This window comes from Ambystoma mexicanum, chromosome 4p (assembly GCF_040938575.1).
Source record: "Ambystoma mexicanum isolate Mex_15411 chromosome 4p, UKY_AmexF1_1, whole genome shotgun sequence".
NCBI classification, from domain to species: domain Eukaryota; kingdom Metazoa; phylum Chordata; class Amphibia; order Caudata; family Ambystomatidae; genus Ambystoma; species Ambystoma mexicanum.
The window spans coordinates 923,985,486-924,010,696 of record NC_090927.1 but is presented as its reverse complement, the minus strand read 5'-3'; the positions used below and the strand labels follow the sequence as shown (position 1 = coordinate 924,010,696).

Below are 25,211 nucleotides of genomic sequence, written 5' to 3'. Positions count from 1 at the left end.
GTGATGGTTACAAGCTGAAAGGAGATCCTTGCATCCATGGGGAACCAGTGCAAATCCCTTCTGGCTTGTGACACATGATCGCATCTGCTTAGCCTGTCCACTGCCCTAATGACACTATTCTGGGTAACCTGTAGCTTAGCAGTGTCTCCTTTCCCAATGCCATACAGCAGGCTACTTCAGTAGTCTAGTTGAGTGCCAATGATAGCTCGGGCAATGGTTGCACAATTCCCCTAGAGATAATTGGCTGAAGCTGCGTAAGCATCTTGAAATAATTGGCAGTAGATGACACAAGGTTGTTGACCTGTGCTCACATATTTATATGTTGTTCAAAATAGACCCTCAGGGTTTTCACCCTGAGGGGTGTAGCTAGCTTCCATCCCACTATAGCAAGGTGCTGATACTTGGGACCAAGCTTTCTGAGCCTAGAGGTAGTGCCAACAATCATCAGTTCCGTTTGCTCATCTTTTACCCCTAATCCGTTTCTCACCATCCAGCATTGGATGAGGGAATATGCACTGTTTATAACCTCAAGATCCTTTTTGTAAGCACCAGACAGGGGGATCAGACACTGAGTATCATCAGCATGTTGGTATACTTAATCCCCCTGTCATCCGGCTGAAACAGTAGCAATGTGAGGATGTTATAAAGTATAGGGGAGAGACAGTATCCCGGAGGCACCCCAAACTGGATCTTCACCGGTTCTGCTGATGTTTCGCACTAAAACCCCTAGGCGAGTGATTCTCCCGGAAGGATTTAAGGCAACCAGCCACAGGAGCTGAAAACCCTGCGACCTGTTGGAGTCTCTCTGCCAATAGGTCATGATCAACCACATCAAAAGCAGCAGAAAGATCTAAAAGCATCAGCAGAACCATTTGGCCATTATCCATTTGCTGTAATATATTGGATTTATGATCCAGCAGGGCTCTTTTAGTGGTGTGGGTAGGTCTGAAGCAGATTGCCTTTTGCCAAGGATCTTGTCACTGGTAAGATGTTCCAAAACCTGCAGGTAGGCAACACGATCAAGAATCTTGAGGAGAAACGGCACATTGGTGATTGGTCTGTAATAATTTTTTGAAAACATTTTTTTAATTCTTTTTTTAGATTCAACTATTTAATAATTTGGAATGAGTGGGTCTAGGGTTGGCTTCTTCAGTAACGGTGTAATCCAGGCATACTTTGTGTCCTCAGGGATCCGACCCCCTGCAAAATAGAAATTGTCAAATCTGTTGATAGCTGAAATCAATAAGCCTTGACTACGAGTGCTGGACATTAATCCCCCTAATGGGTCTAAATACAAAACGAGCCTTAGACTCAGCCAACAATAAGGACGAGGAGTCTTCTTGCCCTTTACTAGCCACACATAGTCTGTCTTGATGTTAATAGTCACGAGCCATTCCAATATATTACCTGTAACATATGTTGCCTCATGTATCTGATGGAAAAAACATAAATCCTTGAGGGAGCTGTCCACCCAACGAGCAGATTGCTCAGTATCGTCAGACATGGCATGAGAGATGAACATTACTACATTACTATCTTTATTTTGGTATCTTTACTTGTTGTGAAGCAGCTTCAAACACAGTAATGGGGGAGATTCCAGTGGTCATATGTGATCCTGGAAAATGTTTACAGGGATACTATGTTACATGCACGCACCCTACTGAAACATCATGAAAGAGCTTTAGCTTTAATGGGGTTAAACTTGTATATCTATATATTTAGACTTAATGGGCCTCATTATGACCCTGCCCGTCCAGACAGAGCAGTGGTGGTGAAACCGCCACCAACGTTCTTTCCGGACCTGCTGATTAGGAGTCCTGCAGGTGGGAGGTGTCACTCCCACCAGGTCTGACCTGCCGGGTTTAATACCGCCCGCCTGCAGGCGGACATGGAAACCCCGGCTCTGTCATAGACGGAACCGGTGTTTCCATGGTCCCCATCCCCATGGAGTCCTATGGGGCTCCATGGGAATGGGGACTTACACAATTCTGCCTACGGAATTTCCGGGTCACTGGGGACGTAATGCCCCGGTAATTCCGGGAATCACAGAGGTGGAATGGTAATACGAGTCCGGCGGTAACCTGCCGGTTTTTCCTGCTCAGTTTCCGCTGGACTCGTAATGAGGCCCAATGTTTTTGGCTGTGGCTTTTCCAACTTCTATTAATTTCTAGGACTCTTATTCTTACTGTATAAATATAGGACTTGTAGTTTTCCATTTTACACTTTGATTTTGAGTTTTGTAGAGAAGATATCCCTGCACATAGTTTCCTCTTTGATTGACTGATATGCTAAGGTTGCAACCTAAACTGTCCTTAAAAACAAGAACCTTGGAATATTCACAGAGTCAAAGAGTTTGTTAGCATTTCAAGTCACCCAATTGATGAAGACATTCTGAAGGAGAGCACTTTGGGAACTAGTTATGACTTGCTGAAAGCTCTGCTTCCCTGCATCCTTCTGTCACCCCTGGAGTGCCACGCCATCAGGCAGAGGCCGCCCTCATTTACATAAAAGTCTTCCTAGGCCAATTCAGAATGACTGGTGTATTCACTAGGCTAGCAAGGGCAGGGGGAAAAAGAGGGCTAAGTGAGGCTCTGATGTGGCTGGCGTAGTAGTCTCCCTACTGGCACCGCTGGCCATACTATGTTGTACAGGGTAGTGTGAAAGCAGCAGGTAATGTGGGAAAGTCACACCTACAACTAGTAGGCCTGTGACACCTCAGTGTTCATCCTCCTTCTCACTTGAGCAGACGGTAGTCTTTAGCATGAGACAAACGCTCCCGCAAACCTAAGTATTGGGCAGAAACAAAAGGAATATTTATGTTTTTACCCCCAAATCTAAATCTTTTTATCTGGAGATGTTAAATTCCACTATAGGGAAATGTGTTCTTCGTGGTGTATTTACATCACATGCTTTGAATAAATAAGGATGTTCTGAAGAAAGCATAATCAAGCCAATTAATCTGCATTTGAAGCCTTCCTTTAGATTCACAGACATGAAGAACAACTTTAGTTTTGAATAAATAACAGTTTAATTACATGTTTAAATTAAATATAGCATGTAATACATTTTACATATTACAGAAGAACTATTCTGCCATAGGTAGTTGAATGGTTGAAGCTACGTTAAGGACAAACTTACCAGTACTTATATACAAAGTATTATACAACTTACATAACAGAGGATATTTGCAGCAGCTTACATGATGTTACCAGCTCAACAAACATCGAACAATACAATAACCGCTTTGTAGCAAATGTACATGGAAGATTTACACGCACACACACTAAAGAGTTAGGTCTTTCACTTTGAAACACTGGAAAAATGGTTGGCCTACTTGTTGCTCTATCTAGCATAAAGACAGGCTCCTCCGCCTTGTGGTACATCCCAGAAGAAGCAGCAGACACAGATATCAGAAGCCATAACAGTTTTGTAAGATGTCACAAGGGTGTACAGATCTTTCTACCTTTAGGTTGATGATGTTAGTCCACCTCAGTGAATTTACTACCAAACCAGTTTATATTTACATACATTATTCCCAATACAAGTACACAAAATGTTCGGTCCATCACAAAATAGACTTTTTTTTTAACATTTCATTGAAAGCTCAGTGCAAGTAAACAGTTATAGCAATTGCCAACAACAGGGAGAAGACGGTCCAATATTATACAAATATACATCAAGCCTCTAAAGAACGTAACTTTGTACATGATATGGTTGGTCTCTATATAAACATTCAACAATGGAAGATGACATGCGAGGCAACTCTTGTCATACTCCATAAATGGAGAACACAGTGGTGGTTAAGTGTGGATGTCGATGGTTAGCTGTACTACGAACAGATAAACCTCGGTGTGGTCAAGTAGCGCTACTTGAAGCATATCTTACGTACACGTGGATCTGCCAGCTACCACATAACCCATATACCGTAGTATTACCTGAAATACTATATTCTGCCGTCAGCGGCTGTAAAAGAGAAATGGCGCTAGAATGGAACGTCGAACAGGACGTTTTAGCAGAAATGTAGATGGACGCTGCGTGAGCGAGCAATGATAATGTGTCACAGACCACAGTTTATAATCCGCTTAAAGATGAGAGAGCACCACGTGTGGTGCCATGGCAGCCCCATTGTCCCTTGATTTCTTATTATTACACACAAGTAAGAGTTCAAAAGCACAGAAAAGCTATACAGCTGTTTCGCAGTCTCAGAAAGACAGTTTCCAAAATAGGCCCCCTAAAGGATTTCACAGTGGGTTTTTGCTAGATTTGGAAAAAGTACGAATCTCAGCCGTAATGTGATTCCCTCAAACTGTACCCGTTTCCGCTCTCCACAAAATGTCTGCCATAGTCTGGCCAAACGCTGTCTAAGGCATGCCCCCTTATGCATGTGCTTGTAACGGTAGTCACACATCTCGATCGTCTGCTAAAATGTCGTTTCAGTGTGCAGACATTTCTCCTTCAAATAAAGGACACGTATGCAATGTTTTCAAATTCTACTTATCTGTGTATTTTCCCGTCTATGCCAAACGTTTAAAGGTGTCGCCTTATCACTGAATTCTGCTCTCCCTGCAGCACGGCAAATACTGCACGTGTAGTCAGTGGTCGAAGTGGGCGGGAGCAGTTCGGAGCAGTGCTCCTCTACTTTTGTGTTACTGTTCTGATACTTTTATTTTAAAAAGAAACTATTCTGCAAATGGTTCAGTTTTAAAATAAGTGTAGGAAGAAGTTGAAACTGCTCCCTTAAACAGCAGGCGCATGTGTTTTGGGTCCAGTATTGTGCGTGGGATTGGGCGTGGCGATGGGGTTTGTGGGGATCCGCGGCTAGGCCAGTAGGGAACATAATTCCACTTCTTCTTTTCGTACACCTCCACCGCTGCTTGCAGTTGTTTACCTTTGCAAAGACCAGCTGAACCTCCATCTCGAATAACACTCAAACGAGTTTGGTACTTAGGTCAAAAATAATCTCCCATGACAGTTTCTTTTTCCCAGGGATTCTCTGACTCTAGAACAACATTTCTCAATTTCTCTTTCTCTGATAAGGTAAGAGAACTCAATTTTAGAAACTGAATTCATGTGCAAAACGTGCAAGGACTGATTAAAGTAACACTTGGTCATAACATTGTTTTTGTACTTGCTCTATGACTCACATATTTACAATACAATACACAAAGTTGCACATGTGCGCGCACACACACTCATACACACACGCACACACTCACATCATGTCTATATACACCTTCACACAGAACATAGTCTTTCCTAAAAATACTTTTTCTATTGAAGTATATATATCTTCTTAAAACCCAACTTTAAACTCCACAGGCTTGGCTCAGCGATTTAATTAATACAACCACACGCCATTTTAATATCTGCTCGCCAGGTGAGGTGATGCTATTTTCCATTCGACTGTGGTTACCAAAACTCTCTTTGTAGCTTTGCTCACCTGAATAACAGGAGAAGTGTCCATTCCAAGAGAGTATGTAGTTCTAGTTGCTAAGCTAGCCAGCTAGCTGCGCTTCTGTTTCTTTAAGAAAATCCAGCAGAGACAATCCAGAATGCAGGTTCTCATCCAACTGAGATCCAACCCATCTCCAACAAATGGCTCATAAAAGCTCCTGGCCCCAGAAACCCATTGTCTTTTTTCTAAATTCATGTGGGCCATGCACACAGAAAACACACCACAGAATAACAAAGTGCATACACATATCAGCGTCTCTACGCAAACTCAACAATGCTGACATATTTCATGATTGAGCGAGCAGATTGCTTTTACAGTGGTATGATGCCAGCACAGTCCCTGTTAAAATTATTGCATTAACATCAAAGTGTTCAATTTTTAATATGAATGAAGTCGAGGGCCATATTTGCACACGGATTTGCAGCATTGTTCGCTTCAGTGCCGAAAGGAACCCTTTGCTAAATAAACCCCTCATTAATGCAAATCACAGGATATTTCCATGGTTCCACTGGAGATCGCAAGAGTTTAAGATACCTCGCGGGAGATGTCTAAACAAGTGTTTTCGTTGGGATTTACTCCTATGATATAATATTTGACTAGTATCTAGCAAAGTTTTACTATGTATTAATTAGATGAATAGAAGCATCATGTCAACACACACAGATGCCTAGGGGGACAGGATACATGTTGCCAAATCGCAAACAATGCATGCACTGGATTTAAGAGCTGAGATTTGTCCCTAAGCAATTTGTTGTTTTTACAAAATAGTAATGAGAAACAAGTTTAGAAAAATGTTCTCGCACAACAATCATTTTTGTTGAAAATTTCAGATTAATCAAAGGACGGTAGCGTTTAATAGAATTTTAACAATGAGTTCATGAGTTTGATTTGGCAAAATCAGTATTTTTAATTGTATTATTTAAATACAGGACTGGAGATGTAATTTACCTAAATTTCACAGTTGTTGTGAAGAATATTTCTGACTTGAAAGTCTGTTAACACTAGAGTGTGTGAGAAGTGTTCTCTGGTGTAATTACAAATTTAGAGTACGCCCTTTAGCATATCCATTTTACCATCTTCCCCACAAAGGTATTAAGTGAGCGACTAAGAATGTGTTGTTGATAAGATGGCAGTCGCTAAGGTTCATGGACAGGCTTGTCTGTACTGTTGGAGAGTTAATCAATCTGTAGCTTGCTTCTCTCGACAGTAGGTGGAGCCCACCTCAGCTGGAACAGAGGCCTCAAACGATACAATATGAAATGGCAGCAAAGGAAACTTTGACACGTTTCCAATGCCACCTCCTTATTGGACTGTTTGACGGTCTACCTGACCATTGATCAACTAAGACTAACGTCTTTATTTGAAATACTTCTTTTTAGTGTTCTGCAATTGTAAGCTATTTTAGATTAATTGGAGGAGTGGCAATGTGAATGTTCACTTTGTAATACAGAAGTACTGAACTTGAAAACCTCTTGGAGAGGGTGTGAAGTTTGGTTGCACATTTTCACACTGGTTTCTTTTGTTGTGCACCAGCTGTGGTCACAGGGCCTATACTGCTTCGGCAGACGTGTCTGTGGAGACAGCCATGGTGACTTTGGCGATTTTCACTGTGCTCTTAATACAGCTTTCTGCAGCCCTGTGAACATTTCCGGCATTGTTTCCATGCCTGTGCTGGTAGTCTGATTCCATGCTGTTATCAAGAGGTTGAGATGTCCCTTCGCAAGAGGGGCACATGCTCCAGAAGGCATGTCGCAAGTCTTGGCTTCGAAGAGCATAGATGATTGGATTAACTGTTGAATTCATTAGACAAAGCATGCTGCAGAAGGCGAAGACTGTCTTAATGGCGTTGTCCATCTTCCCGAAGACATCATAGACCATAATTGCAAGAAGTGGGCCCCAGCATATGATGAGCACCACCAGAATGAGAACTAAGGTTTTGGCTAACCTTATGTCCATTCGCGTCTGTTCAGGTCTAGTGACTTGCACTTTGCCATCTTCATTGGTGTGAATGATTATGCTCTTTTGGGTGCCCCGTTGTAACATTCGAACAGCATGGCTATGCGCCTTCCAAAGGATATACATATATGCATAGACAATGAACAGAAGAAGTATGGTTGTGACCCCAATCCAGAACATCAAGTAGGTCTCATCAATAAGTGGGAAAATGTCAGAGCAAACTGACTCTAGTTTCTTACAGTTCCATCCAAGTAGAGGAAGCACAGCAATAATAATAGCAATGGTCCACATCACACAGAATGCTATAACCGCTTTTGTCCTGGTGACAATCCTTTTATAAGCAAGTGGCCTGTGTATTGAGATGTACCGGTCTATTGCAGTGAGGAAAAGGCTACCTACTGAGGCAGTGAATGAGGCAGTAACACCTCCCAATTTGAACAGAAAAACATTGGGGCTGTCTTTTCGATGGAACACATGAAAGTCAAGAAAACTGTACACGAAAATTACACTTCCAAGGAGGTCAGCTACCGCTAAGCTTCCAATGAAATGGTACGAAGGCCTGCATCGGAGGGTCCGAGACTGAAAAATGACGCACAGTACCAAGAGGTTTTCAAGAACTGTGAAGGTTCCTAGTGTAAGGGAAAGGACTGCAATGGCCAACTGCTGACTTGCATTCAAAATCATAAAACATTCCATATCCATGAAATTTTCCCCGCACCTCATATTATCCTCATTATCCTTGAAGGTAGATATGGACCGGTTATAAAACTCTGTGACATTTAGCGGATCGAGAGGAATAAGGTTCAAAAAGGAATCATCCCCTGTGTATATTTTGCCTCCAAGGTTATCACTCCTGAAGGCGGACAAAGGAAATTTCTCTGATAAGTATCCTACTTTAGAGGCCATGTCGCCTTTAGTGTCTTCGTACTGAACGTCGTTGGAACCCATAAGGAAGAGGTCAGTTGTAATGGTTCGGAAAGTGGTGTCTGCAAGGCCATCCAGGATCACCTTCATAACCCCGTCTTTGATCACATGTGGAAGTGTGGAAGGAGTGCTGTGGAGGAAAGAAAACAATTAATACCATTTGGGTGAATGAAGGCTGAATAATTAATTGTCTTTACATAAACAGGTTTGACAGCACATTGTCCCAAAACCACCACCTCTCTTCCTATTTCCACATAGATTTCAAATTGATTGTGCATTCAAATAAAACACTGCTCACAATAAAAAACCTTTCCTTTAAAAATCTAACTTCTAGAAAAGATAAAACAAAGAAATAGTTCAAGAGCTTCACATTTTAATTCAACCTAAATTCGATACAGTACTTTACCATTACCTTATGGCTACACTGAAACCCAGACAAACAATTATAATTTATCTTCTTATAAGGATCTTATCGGATTCTTATGAGATCTTACATGAATCCTACTTCAACTTTAGAGGATTCCACACCAGACTGGCTCATCTTTGTTATTGGTAGACTAGCAAGAACAAGACGGCTACTACGGCAGAGTGTGTGTTTTATTGGTAGGTTATCATGGCGTGACCAGTCTGGTCCAACGTCCAGAACTCGGATGGTAAAGCATCGTATTGAACATGCCATAGAAACGGGTGTCAGGATGACACATTCTAAATCATTCGCTATGAATTTTATGTACATAACCACTATTTACTGAAATATCTAGCTGGTGAAGAGCTGATTTCTGTACTGCATGCATCCGGGAGACCGCTAACATGGAATGAAACAATCACTAAACAAATCTAATCTCCTTGTGATAAAAGCTGACCTTGGAACTAAAGACTGCACTGATACCGTTGATAGAAGAAACATTTTGAATCTGATCAAATCAAGCTGACCCCACAGCGTTAACGGAGGTATTGACCAACAATGTTTAGGGTGATATGATAGCACACATGACCATGAGACCTAAGGGGCACACTCTAAAAAGAGAGAATATTTAGGAGTAAATGTTACATTTCGTGCTTATTAGGGGTCTGATTAGCAAATGGGTTATCACAAGTAACTCTGAGTTTAAATTAGAGAGGGATTCTTGATTCACAAAGCATATGTACTTTGTAAATCCAATAACCCTCTAAGTAAAGAGTAAGTCAGAGCTACTCATGGTAACTCATTTGTGTACTGGTTACTAAGTGCATACCCGGACAGGTTTAAGTATTAACTAGGATAGATTGTGAAGGGTTTAGAATGGCTCAAGAAGGTACAGAAATATACTCAATGTACTTCAATGTACATATTTTTCTAAGTCAACCTACTCAAGCTTCAATAGTGGTGAGGAGGGTAGTAAAAGGGCAACACACCCTGTTTTAGAGCAAGATCATGTTGTGCAAGATGGGTTTAATCCCCAGTCTCATGCTTAGAAGCTGGAAAGAATGGTTTTGAGCACAGTATACATCTCCAATGCAATATTTTATAACCAGTCACGTTCTTTTCTTGGTGCTGCAACCCAGTCTTAAGTTGTCCCATTGGCCAGTAAAATAAATAGGCATATATTTTGTAATGTGTGCAAAAAATGTATTCAAGAATGCAGAGAACAGTGCTAATTTCTTTAAAAAATGTGAGCGGCAGCCACCGCATAGCACAGGACAAAGACACGTGTGAGGAAATGTGCATTGGCAATAGCCCATCTACAACAAGAAAATATGTTCAAAGTAAATTACAAGGCACAAAACAACACCTTCCCAGTTAACATGAAAGTTTCAAGCAATTTTAATTAAATGGAAAACAGTAATTCTGGGATGTAAAAACACAACATGTTACGGAAATGTAAAAACCGAATGTGGGCCTGCATTCTTCGTTTCATTTCCTTACAGGATTAGGAATAAGCATTATAAAACATATATATACAGATACTCAAAGATGTAACATTTTGACAAGAAATGTTATAATGTTGCCCTGTGTTGTGGAAATGTAAAAACAAGGGAAAAGGAAAATAACTTCAAAGGCTGCATTTGTGAATGAAAGCCAGCAGCATAGCCTGCATAGCTAAATTACATGCCTTACCCCCAACAGTTAATGGAGCTGGATGTTTGCTCTCAAGGAAATGCAATCAGGCCTTGAAGCTGACCAAAAAACTTTAACCCTTTCTGGAATTCAACAAAGCACCAAATGTTTTGCTTTTTTTCTCACAGATAGGCCTTGCAGAAGAAGACAAATCCCTTATATATACACATAATAGATTCTGAGCAGTGGCCTGTTTTCCAAATAATCTGATCTTCTCATCAGCTATCTATTCCAGGAGGGTATGATTCATACCTTTGGGGGCTTGGAGTCTGGCTCAAGTGATAGAAAGTGTCTGTAATCACTCGAGAGGTAGGTACCTAAGTCAACAAAAAGCCAGAGCAGCCTAATTTCAAAGAACCTCCTGACACTAGGTGCCAGGCCGACCAGGCCTCTCTGAGTCATAAATGGTAACCCGATATTGGGTAACTGATGCCTGCCTGTTCCTAGAGGGGGTAATTGCGCCAATCCTTAAGAGGGTGCCCGCCTGTCTGTGAGAGAGACAGCCAAACAAAACTCCTATTGAAGTATAACACCATAGGGAAGTATAATTGAAGGGAACTATGCTCTAAAGAGGAATATATTAAATCCATATCCCTTTTTATTTGTGAAAGTACTCAGGGGGTATATACATTGACTGTATATCCTGGATAATAAATACATATTTCAGAAGCACATGTGCTTCTGGAATTATAGATTTCATGAATAAGATCATACATATGGAGGGTATATTGGATGATCCATTGACTTCTTCTCTGTGCAATATACAAGCACAGAAGTCTTATTTTGGAAGCTAAAATGGTATCTCACTATGTACATACCTAGAAAAATAATGTAATTGAAATCATTCCTTAATTACATCACCAAGCAGAGTTCTGTTACTGGTGCTGAACCACTCAAGAATCAGGGAAAAGATTATTATCTGCTACCCATTTTCCCACTTTTACATTGCCCATTGAAAATGAGAAATGTACACTTTTGCAGGGTAATGTAATAGAAGAAAAATGTCAGGGAATCTAGCAAACATTCATGTTCAACAGACATTTTTCTTTTTACCAGCGACTTACAGGCAGGAATGTAAAGTATCCAGTCTTTAAATTGTGTTTTCTATAACACTGTTTGGAATTCTGACATGTTCATTGAGTAAGGGGGGAATGTACCTATTTTCAATGATGGAGAAGTAGTGAGACTAAGCTTGGCAGGAATGTTCTGATGTCATTTGGTTTTCTATAAAATGACAATTTTATTCTAAGCCCTAATACACTTTCTTTTCAATGAATGGTGGATGTGCACTCAGGTTAAATCAAATGTACATATGATGTGTCTCCAAAACAAAAGTTGTCCTGTAATGACACAGCGAATGAGATAAGGACAGACCAATTCAGATAAAAGAAGATATTAGCCAGAATGCGAGTGGACCCCTAGCTATAAATCACACAACTAAATCAAACCTCCTGGCGGCACATTTTATTGTGCACATGTTATGGAGGGAGGTCCCCATCGACAATGCATTTCATCCTACAAAGGCTTGATCCAAGTCGAGTGAAATGCGTTGTCGATGTGGGACCTCCCTCCGTAGCATATGCACAATTAACCTTTCCAAATTTGTGAGGCACTCTTGTATGGAACCCTTTTATATGCCTCCCAGAGTTTTGCCATATATGGCGATATGGGCATTACAAACGTCTCTGTTCCTGTAAATGTAGCATTGAAAATTGAGGTGACTAGTTTACTGACCATTCTTCTTGGGAGTCACTGTTGACATCAGAATTTCATAGATGTATGATTTGTTGATATTTAAATTGATTAAATTATGTCTTTCGCATTCATAAATATACCTTATGTGCAACCCTGTGTGTCCCTTGTCCTGAAAAAGGAAGGTGGCTGTAGGGAACAAATATTGTTAAATTGGGTGACCCAGGTACATGTAAATAACTTTTATCAATAAATATAAATTGGGCACACCTGATTTGGGGTGGGAGGGCAATTCTCTTGAACTATTTGTAGCCTGATTAAATCATTGTACAAATGCAAGTTGATCAATGATATTGACTTTCAGTTCTTCCAAGTTTTGTTCATGAGCAGTGATACTGCCTCTTTTACTGGGACAGAGGCAACTCCAGATCGCAAACAAGCATTATGGAAGCTGTGGAGACATGACATTACTAATCCGAGTACCTGCCAGGTCTGGAGTTTTTCACTAGAATCATTGCAGGAGGGAGGTCTAATCTAATTTCATCCACCTTATTAGGTATGTCCGGTTTATCCCCAGATTCCTGAGTTATACTAGGAATTGACAGGTTAGAGGTCAATTGGTCTAATTCCTTGATAAGGGTTACTCATTTGAGGCATGCAATGACTAACAGTGTTCTCTATTGAAGTGTTGATGTTCTAACAGGGTTCGCTGCTGAAGTGTTGATGTTTTAACAGGGTTCTCTGCTGAAGTGTTGATGTTCTAACAGGGTTCTCTGCTGAAGTGTTGATGTTCTAACAGGGTTCTCTGTTGAAGTGTTGATGTTCTAACAGGGTTCTCTGTTGAAGTGTTGATGTTCAAGACATCACATTATTTGCTTCAATTTAGGTTTTTAAATATTGTATTTGGGGGTGTATGGATTATTCTTAGCTCACCCTAATTATCACTAGGGATTTAGTCCTCCATTTCCCTCTTGCTTTTCCATGCACTTCTTAGAAGCCATCCCTCAAGGCTACAATGCTCTTTTGTGCATGTATACGCTTTCCCCTCCTATAGGCTACTGTAGCACTATAAAAAAACATTTTCCATTAAAGTTAAGTTTTCAATTTTTCATGATAAATTATTCTCCTTTTTGCTTTTAGAAACATTGAATGCCAAACAAATCAATCAATGTAACAGGATCAATATTTTCGGCTGATATTTATTTCAGCTTATTTAAACCCTGCAACTTTTGACAGTACTCGTCCATCAGTGATCACTTATAATATCCCATTGCTATAACAAGCTCAAGCCTAACGATGAACAAAGTATATTTTTGTACGATATCCTCTGATTCATGAGCTGTTTCCTTTCAATAAAGAGGCTGAATACATAGTTCTCATCTTGCTAATTAATCGGCATCAGCACTGAACAAGAACTAAAGCAGAATCTCTAAAGGGTTTGGCAGTCCTATTTGAACACAATCAGGACAGTAATTTGTCCTCCTTGTGAAGGTTCCTAGATTAAATTCTCTTAATTAACATATCAATTCTGTACAGCCCATGAATTTAAGGCAAGGGTCTACATCATGTGCCTAGAGAGGCACAATTTAGGCAGCAGAGTCAATGGTGAGGAATCATAGGAGCCAAAGACCAAAACATCCAGAGTGCTGCAGGTTGCACACCCCTGTGTTAAGGCACTGAGCCCTGCAGCTAGATCTATTGGGCGTTCTTGGGCGTTCTTCCATGGTAGCCTTGATGGCATTCCACAGGGCTTCTGTAAATAAACACCACCATTATGTTTGTTATGTGATGTAGTTGCACATTGCAGATGCAACTGTTTTCATTGCACACCGATCATATTGTTCTGGCTTCACCTCAGGTTCAGAATATTGCTGGTTAAGGAGTAAATATCAAATGAAATGGATGGATTGCCCTAGATCAGGGTTGTCCAACTCCAGCACTGGAGGGCCGGAAACATATCGTTTTTTCAGGATACCCCTCAATAATTTTCAGGAGATCAGTTTGCATGCAGTGATTCTAAATGTATGCAAATTCTTTCCATTAATATTAATGAGGGATGATACTTTGGGGGGGGGGGCGCTAGAGAGCCTGTAGAAGATGGCCGTGGGCTGACGGTGCTCCTGCCATCTATGGTGCAGAGCAGAAGAGACCAGAGTCCAGAATGACCAGAACACAACGAAAATGGAGGAATGAACAGCCCGCTATAAACTGGAACACAAGGGTGCAAGCACCAAAGAAATCGGAGCGGTATAACAAAATTTTGCAGCGAGCGGCCTACTGCAGAGCCACGGCGGAGTGCAGAGCAAAGCCCGCCACAATCACAGACCATAGAGGGCGGGCTGAGAGACTCCAGCACTGAGCCGGCAACACCTGGCCACATTGCCACAGCACGGAAAGTGGAATGTACGCTAGCAGGCAAAAGCATTGCTAACAGAGGGACAGGCAGGAACCTCCCTGCCACAATAACCGAAAGCGCTCCCAGGTGAGGAGGAGTCGTGGAGAGGGGTACACCATCATCCCCACCAGCGTCGGCCATCGGAGGAGGTACCTGTAGCAAGCACCATTGGTAAAGGCGCTCAGCCCCATCAGCAGCCCAGGCAGCGCTGGTTACGGGCTACCCAGACCCTGAAGCCCGGACCCCAACGGTGGTCAGAGGTGGCACATCAATGGGTGGGCACAGTCACCACGGGAGCAGCTACCCACACCAAGCGAACGCTCAACGCTCGGAAGCAAGGAACGCCTGGGCAGGATCAACGACCGAATCCCAAATAAGCGCAGAATGGGGTGGGCATCTGGGGACCTGACAGGGGGCAACAACAACACTGGCAATGCCAGGGGAGCGCCGGAGGACCCCGCCAACACAGACTTTAATATGAACCTCCCCTGTCCCCCTCACGAGATGGAGCCCAGGATGCCAAGTAACAGCATGGGAGGGATGGACTCTTAAAATTGAGGTTCAGACTACCCATGCACACCCCCCAGAAGCACCCAGCAATGCCCCAGCATACAGAGAGGGGCCCCCATTCCCCAATACACACAGGAAAGGCACTGCGAGCATTGGGTCCAAGTGGAGTTAACGACTCCCAGAAAGTGCACTTACACTCCGGTACAGCACCTTATACTGCTGGCAATGGCCCATAAACAGTACAGACACCACGGCACGCTAGCCCCTCAGCTGGAAGCCCATCTCTGGCCACGGCTTTTACCGCTAAGCGTGCCGGGGGCCTCACACCCTAATTAAAACCGTGCCCCCACAATACAGCACACAAGAACCAACACATAGACGCGTGCAGAAGCAAGGAAGCACAGACCAGCGCCCTAACCCCGAGTGAAGGGCGGAACTCCACGGCGAGAATATAGACCAGCCGTGGAGGCAGAAGGGCCGCAGCTGAGCCTGCACCACCTGGAAGCAAGCGCAATTCCAGGAACACCACCTAGGGCCTGACACAGTAGGCCCACAACAAGTCCAGCAACACGGCCAGACAGCACCACAGGGGGAGGATCCAGCTGGGAATATGACTGACCCGCAGAGTGCCAAGGGGGACCCGACACCCAGAAAGGCAGTGGATCCCCACAAGTCAGCACTGATGACTCACCACACCAGCTATCTCACACCTACAGAACCAGGGGACCGCCACCTGCCAAACTGAGTGCAGAGACAGACTGGACGGGATAGGGCACCAGTGTATGACCCTAAACCCATAAGTCTTGCAGGCACATCCAGGAGCCAGAGAACTTCACAGATCCCACATTTGAGACAGCCACCACAAAGGATGCAGCTAACCCGGAACAAGAAGAGCCAACAACTACATCCATTAGAGCCAGAGGCGCACAGCGACCCTGTGGGAGAAAACAACGCCGGGGTGCAGAAACCCAGCATCCCCAAGTACAGCAGACATAAGAGCCATATACCAAGACAGAGAAGAAATGCAGAGTATCCCTCCCACCCACTTGACAAGGGGCTTCTAGTGTGGCATTAGGAAACCGGCCGGTAGGGCATGCACCAAGGAGACCAGACTCCAGATCTGGAGGACCCGCCCAAACCCACACAACTAAGTCTACGAAGGAGATCCAACCGCAACAAAATGGAGATGGACGTCCAGTCACAACTTCAGAAATGCGGATAATAGAGCAGTAGACCCAAAAAACAAACACCACTGTGTTGGACATTAAACGAGTCCTGCAAGACGTGTAGACCCGCCTGGCCGCCCAGGCGTAAAGAACCATGGACAATGAGCAGCGAATAAGTTGAATTGAAGATAATCAGATGACTATGGTGACAGACCTGGATGGGGCCATCCGGGAAGTGCAACGCCTGGGAGAAAAGATTGACAATCAAGAAAATCGTTCCAGCCGTAACAAACTACGGGTGGTTGGCCTTCCAGAGAACGCTGAGGGGCCGAATCTAGAAACATATATCTATGACTTCCTCCGTGACAATCTGAAGATAGAAAAGGCACATGACCTCATTATCGAGAGGGTACACCGGGCACCAGTACCGAAACCTCCACCAAATGAACGCCCGAGAATCATAACCATGCGCCTCCTCAATGTTCAACACAAGAAGGCCATTCTAAAAGCCAACAGAGTCGCAGGCCCCATCCGAATTGGTGAGGCAGACATAAGGATCTACAATGACTATTCTATCGAAGTCTCCAGACGCCGCAAGAGTTTCAACCCAATCTTTGAAGCACTAAAAGCATAGGACCAGCAGCAGTAATTAAAATACCCAGCCACCTGGTTCATCCAGCTGGACAAACAGTGGCATACATACGATGACCCCGAAACGGCATGGCGCTTCCTCCAGCAGCGCGACTTGGTCACCTCAGACTTTGAAAAGACACCATCAGAGACCCAGCGATTGGACTACCGCATCGCAACCACCCTAGAGAGACAACAAACAAGCGGAAAGTGGAGCAAAGGAGGCAGAAGGCCAAAAGGCTGGGCGGGGCAGCCCACAGATAATGGCATTTGAAAAGTACAGAGTCGTACAGGATTATACAACAGCAGGAAATTCTCCATGTATCTAATCGCAGCAATGTTCGGACACCCGGAATCCATGTTTCAGTCGCATAGAACTTACCTCCATATGACCAGTGACCAACGAATACTGGACTGTTGGCACCAGCTCCTACTCAAATCAGGCAGTCCGGTGCCTCGATGGAGCATATGGCTGTGAGAAGTACCCCGAGCGGGGTGCGACAGGAGGGGACAGGGGCAACCCACACACTGACACCCCTGGCCCTCCTGTGCTGGCACAGTTGCCAGGTGTTGGGTTTAGGTGGTTAGATAGGCCAACCCAACGTTCTAGTTATGGGTTTTTCCAGTGTTTAAATGGGGCTCACGTTTGAGTCCATGTGTGAAATGTGCTCCAAAAGGTACAACAATCAGTGCTCCCCTACTACTCACCCCTTCACAGAAACGTACAAGCGCGTCCATATGGGTACTGCACCAGACCGACCCAAATAATCACAAATGGCCCATATAACACTGGTGAACATACAGGGACTGGGACACCCAATCAAATGGAGGAGAACGCTTAACATGATGCAAGACCTGAAGGGCGATATAGTCTTCCTCCAGGAAACCCATCTAGGGGAGACAGAATCGGGAAAACTGCAGCAGGGGTGGGTGGGAAAGCAATACACTCACCGCACCATGGGAACCGGGGAGTATCCTTTCTCATTAACAAAAGGGTCCCATTCCAGATCAAACATGTCTGTGCAGACAAAGAGGGCAGGTACATACTAGCCCAGGGTTTACTCCACCAGCACCCCATTACAATTCTCAATATGTATGCCCCCACCACAGACACCCCATCATTCTTCACACCCACATTCATAGCATGCGCCCAATATATGGACAATATTACGCTAATAGGGGGTGACCTTAACATAGACTTAAACCCCTTCCTCGACCGTCAGGGCACAGCAGGGGGGTCCCCACTAATCTCAAAAAGCAGGTAGCCCTCCAAACATTAATGACAGACATCTGCCTTAAAAATGTCTGGCAAAGAACACACGGGCAGAGCCAAGACTTCACGTTTTATTTGCACCCGCACAATAGCTACTTACGGCTCGACTACTGGCAAACCCCAGCCAACACACTTCACCTAGTCACAGAATGCGCAATCCTCCCTTCCACCCTCTCTGATCATGTCCCGGTCCTGTTGTGTATTGCCCTCCCAGACACAATACGCAGTCCTCCCTCATGGAGATTTAACCTATGTATGCTAACTGTAGCATATGTAGAGCTACTGTAGACCTACATATGCTAACTACGAAAGCTCATAGAGCAACTCGCAGATGACGCAGAAGTGTTCTGGGAACTCAATCTAGTGCAAAGCTACACAACATACGAGTGCTGGGACACCTTCAAAGCCTTCATCCTGGGGCAGTGCATTTCGCACTGGGCACACAAGTGTAAATGGTGGGGGGGGGAGCTGAAACCCAGCTCATAGCTGAACTCAAAAAGGTAGAAAGGTGTCACAAGGAAACAAGAAATAAGCAGTTAAAGCCAGAGCTGAACCGACTGAGGGCAAAAATTAGGCAAGTGACCACCGAAAAGGCCCAGAAGTCATATACGAGCTGGTTGCAAGTATAATACTCAGAGAGTGACAAGCCGGTGAAGCTGATGGCCCTGGCTCTAAAGCAGAGACAAGCCACTCAAACCATCGCCTCAATCAGGGATAAGGCAGGCAATCTAATAGTAGGCGATGATAGAATCAATGCTAGATTTGCTGAATTCTATCAAGATGTTTACACAACATCAAACGCATGTATTGAATCTTTTCTTGACTCCATAGCGATGCCCAATATCCCACATGACCACAGGGCAGCCTTAGAAGCCTGTATCACGCGAGTATAAATAGCAAGTGCTATTGTGGCACTCGTGGCCGGGAAAGCATCGGGACCCGGTGGTATTCCCATTGATCTCTACAAAAGCATGTGAGAAGAACTGGTGCCCAGACTGGAAGAGGTATTTAATGATGCAGTTTCCAGGGGTCGGCTCCCGCAATCAATGCTCGCGGCAAACATAATAGTATTTCACAAAGGAGGGAGAGACCCCGAACTCTGTGGCTCCTACATGCCTATTTCTCTAATGAACTAGATAATGGCGAAGTATCTGGCGTGGCGGATTGAAATTAGCCACCAATCTATTTTACATAAAGACCAAACAGGGTTTATTCGCAATAGACACTCAAGTGATAATATAAGACGGCTATTGCATCTGATCACTGGAGACAATGACCCAGATGATATTTCATTGGAAGTTGACGCGGAAAAGGCATTTGACAAGTTGCAGTGGGAAATTATATTCCGGTTCCTGCCCCGGTACGGCTTTCCCCCTCGCCTTGTCCAACTGATTAAACTGCTATACATGGGCCCGATCACCTTGATGGTCACAAATGGCATTACTTCTCCTGCATATGACCTACAATTAGGCACACGCCAAAGGTTCCCACTACCGCCCCTATTATACTCCCTCCCCATAGAGCCAATAGCAATTAGACTTCGAGCAGATGATGGCTGGGCAGGCATACAGCAGGGCGGGAGGAGCATTGCGTGTCCCTCTATGCAGATGACATGCTGCTTTACAATGGACCCACTTCCCTCCCGCATGTTCGCACAATATTATTAGAGATTGGCCTGATGGCCGGATATCTGATCAATTGGAGAAAATCAGAGGTCATGCCTCTACGACAAAACATCCCGTGGGATCCGCGGGGGTTGGCCCCAGTCTCACTTCAAATGCATATTAAATATCTAGGTATAATTGTAAGAGACTCGCTAGACAACTTCTGGAACCTAAATTACCCATAGCCGATTAGAATCATCTGCCATGATCTATGCAAATGGGATGCTCTAGCCCTCTCCCTGACAGGGAGGGTTAACGCGCTGAAAATTAACTCGTTCCCCAAGCTGATCTATATTGCAATGATGATCCCAGTCAGCCCACCGCCCAAGTTAATGAAGGAATAAGACAAAGCCATTGCTAAATTTATCTGGAAAGGGAGGAAAGCGCGAGTCCGCCTCCCAGTATTACAAGCGGCTAAGACAAATGGTGGCCTCGCGGCACCATCCCTGAGAGCATATCATCAAGTGGCCCAGATCTGCTGGATGAAGCACTGGCTAGACGCAGCTGATGACTCAAGCTGGAGGGCGATGGAAATTGCCCTATTCAAAACGGTAACTCCAATAGAAATCATGGCCATACCCCAAAAAAAGCTCCCTGCAAATATCAAAAGGCATCCTATTATGGGGTCAACAATCTCTCAATGACACAAACTGAGGACCACACAGGGGGTACCAATCCAGAACGCACCATTATGGTCCAGCCTACGGGCAATACTATCCTACGGGGTAGCAAAGAAAGTATACTTAAAACAAGAGCTGAACTGGGCAGATGTACGGCTGATGGACATTAGTAAAGAAGGGGCGCTCTTACAATTCCAGACGTCATGCACTAGGCTGGTACTTGATAATGTTGATTGGGTAACATACCAAATGATACAAAACACGATATACGCCCACACGACGCAGCCCCTGCCCCGTGCGAGAAGGATATGGAACAACACCTAGAATCTTGTCCACATCGCCATACCTTTTACCTGATGGCGATTCCCAGCAACCTAGGCAGGAACCGTACACTAGGGATGGCGTGGTCTGGAGACCTAGGGATCCAAATTGGAATACCAGACATCTTTGAATACTACACAGCCATACCGCTAACCTCAGTGAATATCAAAAACAGAGAAATCCGATATAAAAATCATACAATGACTATTTTACATCACAGACAAACTCCACAAAAGGGGGATTGCCCCTTCCAAAGAATGCAGGAGGGGCTGCAGCGGTGTGGGCACATTGGCACATGTTATGTGGCAATGCATTTCCATAGTTCCTTCTGGCGGGAGTGCATAAGCAAGTAACAGACATTAAGGGATCAGACGTCGCCTACACACCAGAGGTTATGCTGCTGGGGGCCGACTCAGAGAGATGGTATACAGACACCCTTGCCCGCAAACTCATTAGTCTCATCCTGTTCACAGCAAGGAAATTCCTGGTCATCCATTGGAAAGCCAAAGCCCTGTCCTCGGCTAGTGAATGGGCAACACTCCTCGCTAAGACCTGTCAATTAGAAGGAGCGGCAATCACGAGACAGTCATTGCACAATCCGACCAGAGCGATCAGATTCTGGGAATTAATTGACCCATATATATATAAAGGGAAAAGCGGAAGGGAAGAAAGTCCACCCATTAGGGAAACTCCGCTACTAAACAAGGTGGCAAGTAAGAAGCGACTAGAAAGACACTGACTACAGTACGCAACAACTCAAGGAGATCTCGATAGTTGATGAGCACACTCACAGTTGAGGGGTTGGGGGGAGGGGGGCAGTTGAACTGGTGTAAGGGAGGGAGGGGTATGTTGGGACAGGCAACAGAAGTTCTCAGATTATGGCCCTCATTACAACTCAGGCGTTAAGGGTTAACGCCGTCATTAACCCTTAACGCCTGATTCCAATTTTAACGGCTGCTTTTAGCAGGCGTTAAAATCCATGGCGCTAAACCGCCTTGGTGCTAATTACGGCACCGTAATTTACGGTGCCGTAATTAGCGCCTTCCCCACTCCCATTATGCCCTATGGGGCAAAAATGGGAATGGGGAAGGGTAAATGGGAAATGGGGATTTACCGCCCCACTCACCTTGGAATGGGGCGGTACATCCGCCATCCAACATAGTTTACACCATGGTGGTAAAGTTGGTGTACTTACCGCCTGGGTCGTAATGACCTCCTATATCCGAATCAATGGCCTTAACAGCAGTATTGTGCGAATCTGATGTGCTCAAAGTTTTAATCAATTGTAATGTGCCATAAAACCTATACATGGATGTTTTAAATATATATATATATATATATATATATATATATATATATATATATATATAGATAGATAGATATATATATATATATATATATATATATATATATATATATATATATATATATATATATATATATATATATGACAACCAGTGACCTGGAGTTGGACAACCCTGTCCTGGAAAGTTAATTTATGCACGTATTTTACAGTGTGCTACATTGCAATCTAATACTCCATTCAGAACTCATAAAAGAGAAACAAGATTGAACATTCAGAGTGCATGTACAGCCAAACCGTGCGGGGGTCAAGTCCTTATCTGGAGGGTAGAGATGAGTGAAAAAGAGAACGTTCCGAAGGCATAATGATGGGCAGTGATGATGATGGGTGATTCATCAGTCATCCACAGATTTTCCATTCTAGGCTCATTAATAATAGTCAACAGACAGAGAAAACTAGATTTAAATGGGACTATGGAGTGGGTGTTTACAATGATATTGTTTCTAGAAACATTTACTATGCATGCACACATATTTAGGAGGGGTCTTACTATTTGATGAGCTAAAAAAAGACATAAAAATGAAAGTTGCTGTATCCTCCACTCTGCCTCACGTGCCCCTCTGACCTTGCCAGGTGCCCAAAACAAATGTGTGTCATCTGATGTCATTCCACCTGAGCCAGTGTATTCCAACATATAAGGGCCCAAATGAAAGATGAATGTATTAGCGATTGCCACAGTGAGATGTTTGCAAACCCCCCCCCCCTGCTCCTTCCTCTGAAGCCAGAACCCTTGGAGTCATCTTCAACTCCTCTCTCTCCTTCCTCCCTCACATTCAGGACATTGCCAAGAAGTCCCACTTTCAGCTCTTCCTTCTCATCGGAATTCTACCTTTTCTCATATTCCCTCAGATGCTCAATGTCACCCATGCTCTGGCTCTCTCTAGGCTTGACTATTTCAATAGCCTCCTCCTGAATCTACCTTCTTCCATTCTGCGACCCTTCCAGCTAATCCAGAATAGGGCAGGGAGACTTATCCTTGGCCTCAAGCCCACGGACCGCATCTCTCCTGTCCTAAAAAGTCTTCACTGGCTCCCGATTGCTTCACAGGTTATATGAAAATCCCTCTGTATCATCCACAAGGCTGCCTGGGGACCACACTATCTGCAACTCTCTCTTACTAAATATTCCCCCTCTAGACCTCTTTGCTCCTCTGGCATCAACTCTTTGTATGTAAAGCATTTTGCTAAACAGAGGGCAGGAGGTCGATCACTTTCCTCACCTGGCTCCCTTCTTTGGAACAGCCTACCCCTCCCAGTTCATCTTGAGCAGGACTTTCTTAAATTCCGGAAGCTCCTGAAGACTTTCCTTTTTACCTCTTCCTTCCCTCTCTCTCTCCTCTGCTTATCTCACAGTTGCTTGTTTGGTGTTCAGGGCCCTTATGCATCCTCTGGGCCCTGACCTCCCACACACTTGCTTCGGCTCACCCTCCACCCTTGGAGGCTCGCACTTACCTTACATTGCACTTCACCTGTTGCTCACCCATGAGCACCCTAGCATCTATCCCATTCCCTCTCCAATCTGAACTTAAACGATCTGATCACTCACAAGGCATAGTAGGTTTGTCTCCCCCATCCACTGTATTTAATATTTTTTTTGTATTTTAATTGTTTCTCATCCCCGTGTACCCTCCCTGTTGCCCCGTGGGCACTTTGAAACAGTATTTATTTCCTATATAAGCGCCTAATAAGCGAACAATAAATAAGTAAATAAGTAGATAAAAATAGACCACAATGGCCACTAAGCTGAAAATGTATTAGCTAGCCACAGAAATCCATGAAAGCATGGCTACTTTGGTATGCTTAGCGAATGGAAAGTAAACATTTGCAGCACACATTGTCTAGATAGCTTGCCAACATTTAGTCTCTTTGATAAAGGCAGCTGCGTACATCGGCTGCATAAGAACCGGAGTAGGTTCCGCCAGGGCGCATGGTCTTTCATAGTCGAGCATGCAGCCCCACCGGCCTCTACACCACTTTCAAGACCGAGAGCATTGAAAAGAATGACACATTCTACCAAATACTATCTTTACATTTCCGTTCGTGGATCCTCTAAGATACGTTTATACCTACATATCCACAACTCAGACCGACCAGAACCCACATTAGCTTTGAGTACTTACACTGGTGCAATATTGCGGGAACATGAATGGCTGTGTTACAGTTAATAGGGCAAAGGGGGGTAAAGTGTGCCATTCCAGGTTGGGGTCCTTCTATGAGTAGCCTATCTTTGATCAATTGTGAAGGTATCAAAAGAGGATACATTTCGGGAAGCATCATGAAAAGTAAAAGAAAAATACATGAAAAACAAGGCATATTTTTTCCGAGTTTGTAGTTGCCCATAACTTTACCCGCACAAACTCTCATGTTCATTTATAAAAATAAAAACAGCACTAAAAAGTCAGGATGAAGGTAGAGGCATAGTAGGAAATGAGAATGAGACAGGGCAAAGGCATGTGGTAGCATTAGTCCGGTGAGCCCCAAGCGGGCAATGTTGGCAGAATACAATGTACTGGAATGAGCTAAGTGGCACAAGTAACGTTACATTCATTACATGTTCTGTAGACCAAACAAAGACCCAGTTTCTTGTAATGCCGTTAACAGACAATAGTCCATATGTGATCCTAGAAACATTTCACAGGGATAGCATGTTACATACAGGTACTCTACTGCTACATCATGAAAGAGCTTTAGCTTTACTGTGGATAAAGTTGTACATGTATATATTTAGAGCTAATGCGATTGGCTGTGGCTTTTGCCACTTCTACGAATTGCTAGGCCTCTAATTCGTGCATGGTACTTGTAGTTTTCCATTTACTCTTTGATGTTGAGCTTTGTAGAGAAGATTCCCCCGCACACAGTTCCCCTTTGGTTAACTGGCAAGCTAAAAACTCTCCTTAAAAACAGCAGTCTTGGAATACATACTGGGCCAAAGAGAGTCCACCGCCACGTAGTGATAGCTGAAAATACATTGCGTGAAATTCAAGTAAGTATTTCAATTCACATAATTGGTGAAGACAATCTGGGAATGAGTTCCAACTTGCTGGAAGCTCTGCTTCCCTGCAACCAGCTTCCACCACTGTAATGGCGCCCGATCAAGTTGAGACTCGCCCTCATTTACATAAAATTCTTTCTGAGCCCCCTAGAA

General features: G+C 43.9%; 1 protein-coding gene across 3 annotated transcripts in view; it reads right to left on the bottom strand.

Moving 5' to 3' along the window:
• Positions 1-4,029: 4,029 nt before the first annotated feature.
• The window catches only part of LOC138453544 (cannabinoid receptor 1), a 253,318-nt gene continuing 232,136 nt past the window's right edge, over positions 4,030-25,211 (bottom strand). For all 3 annotated transcript variants that reach the window (XM_069606516.1, XM_069606515.1, XM_069606517.1), the window contains exon 2: positions 4,030-8,465. In XM_069606516.1, coding sequence (XP_069462617.1) covers positions 7,004-8,425 — 1,422 coding nt within the window. In that variant the 5' untranslated portion in view covers positions 8,426-8,465 and the 3' untranslated portion in view covers positions 4,030-7,003. The remainder of the gene's footprint in view (positions 8,466-25,211) is intronic.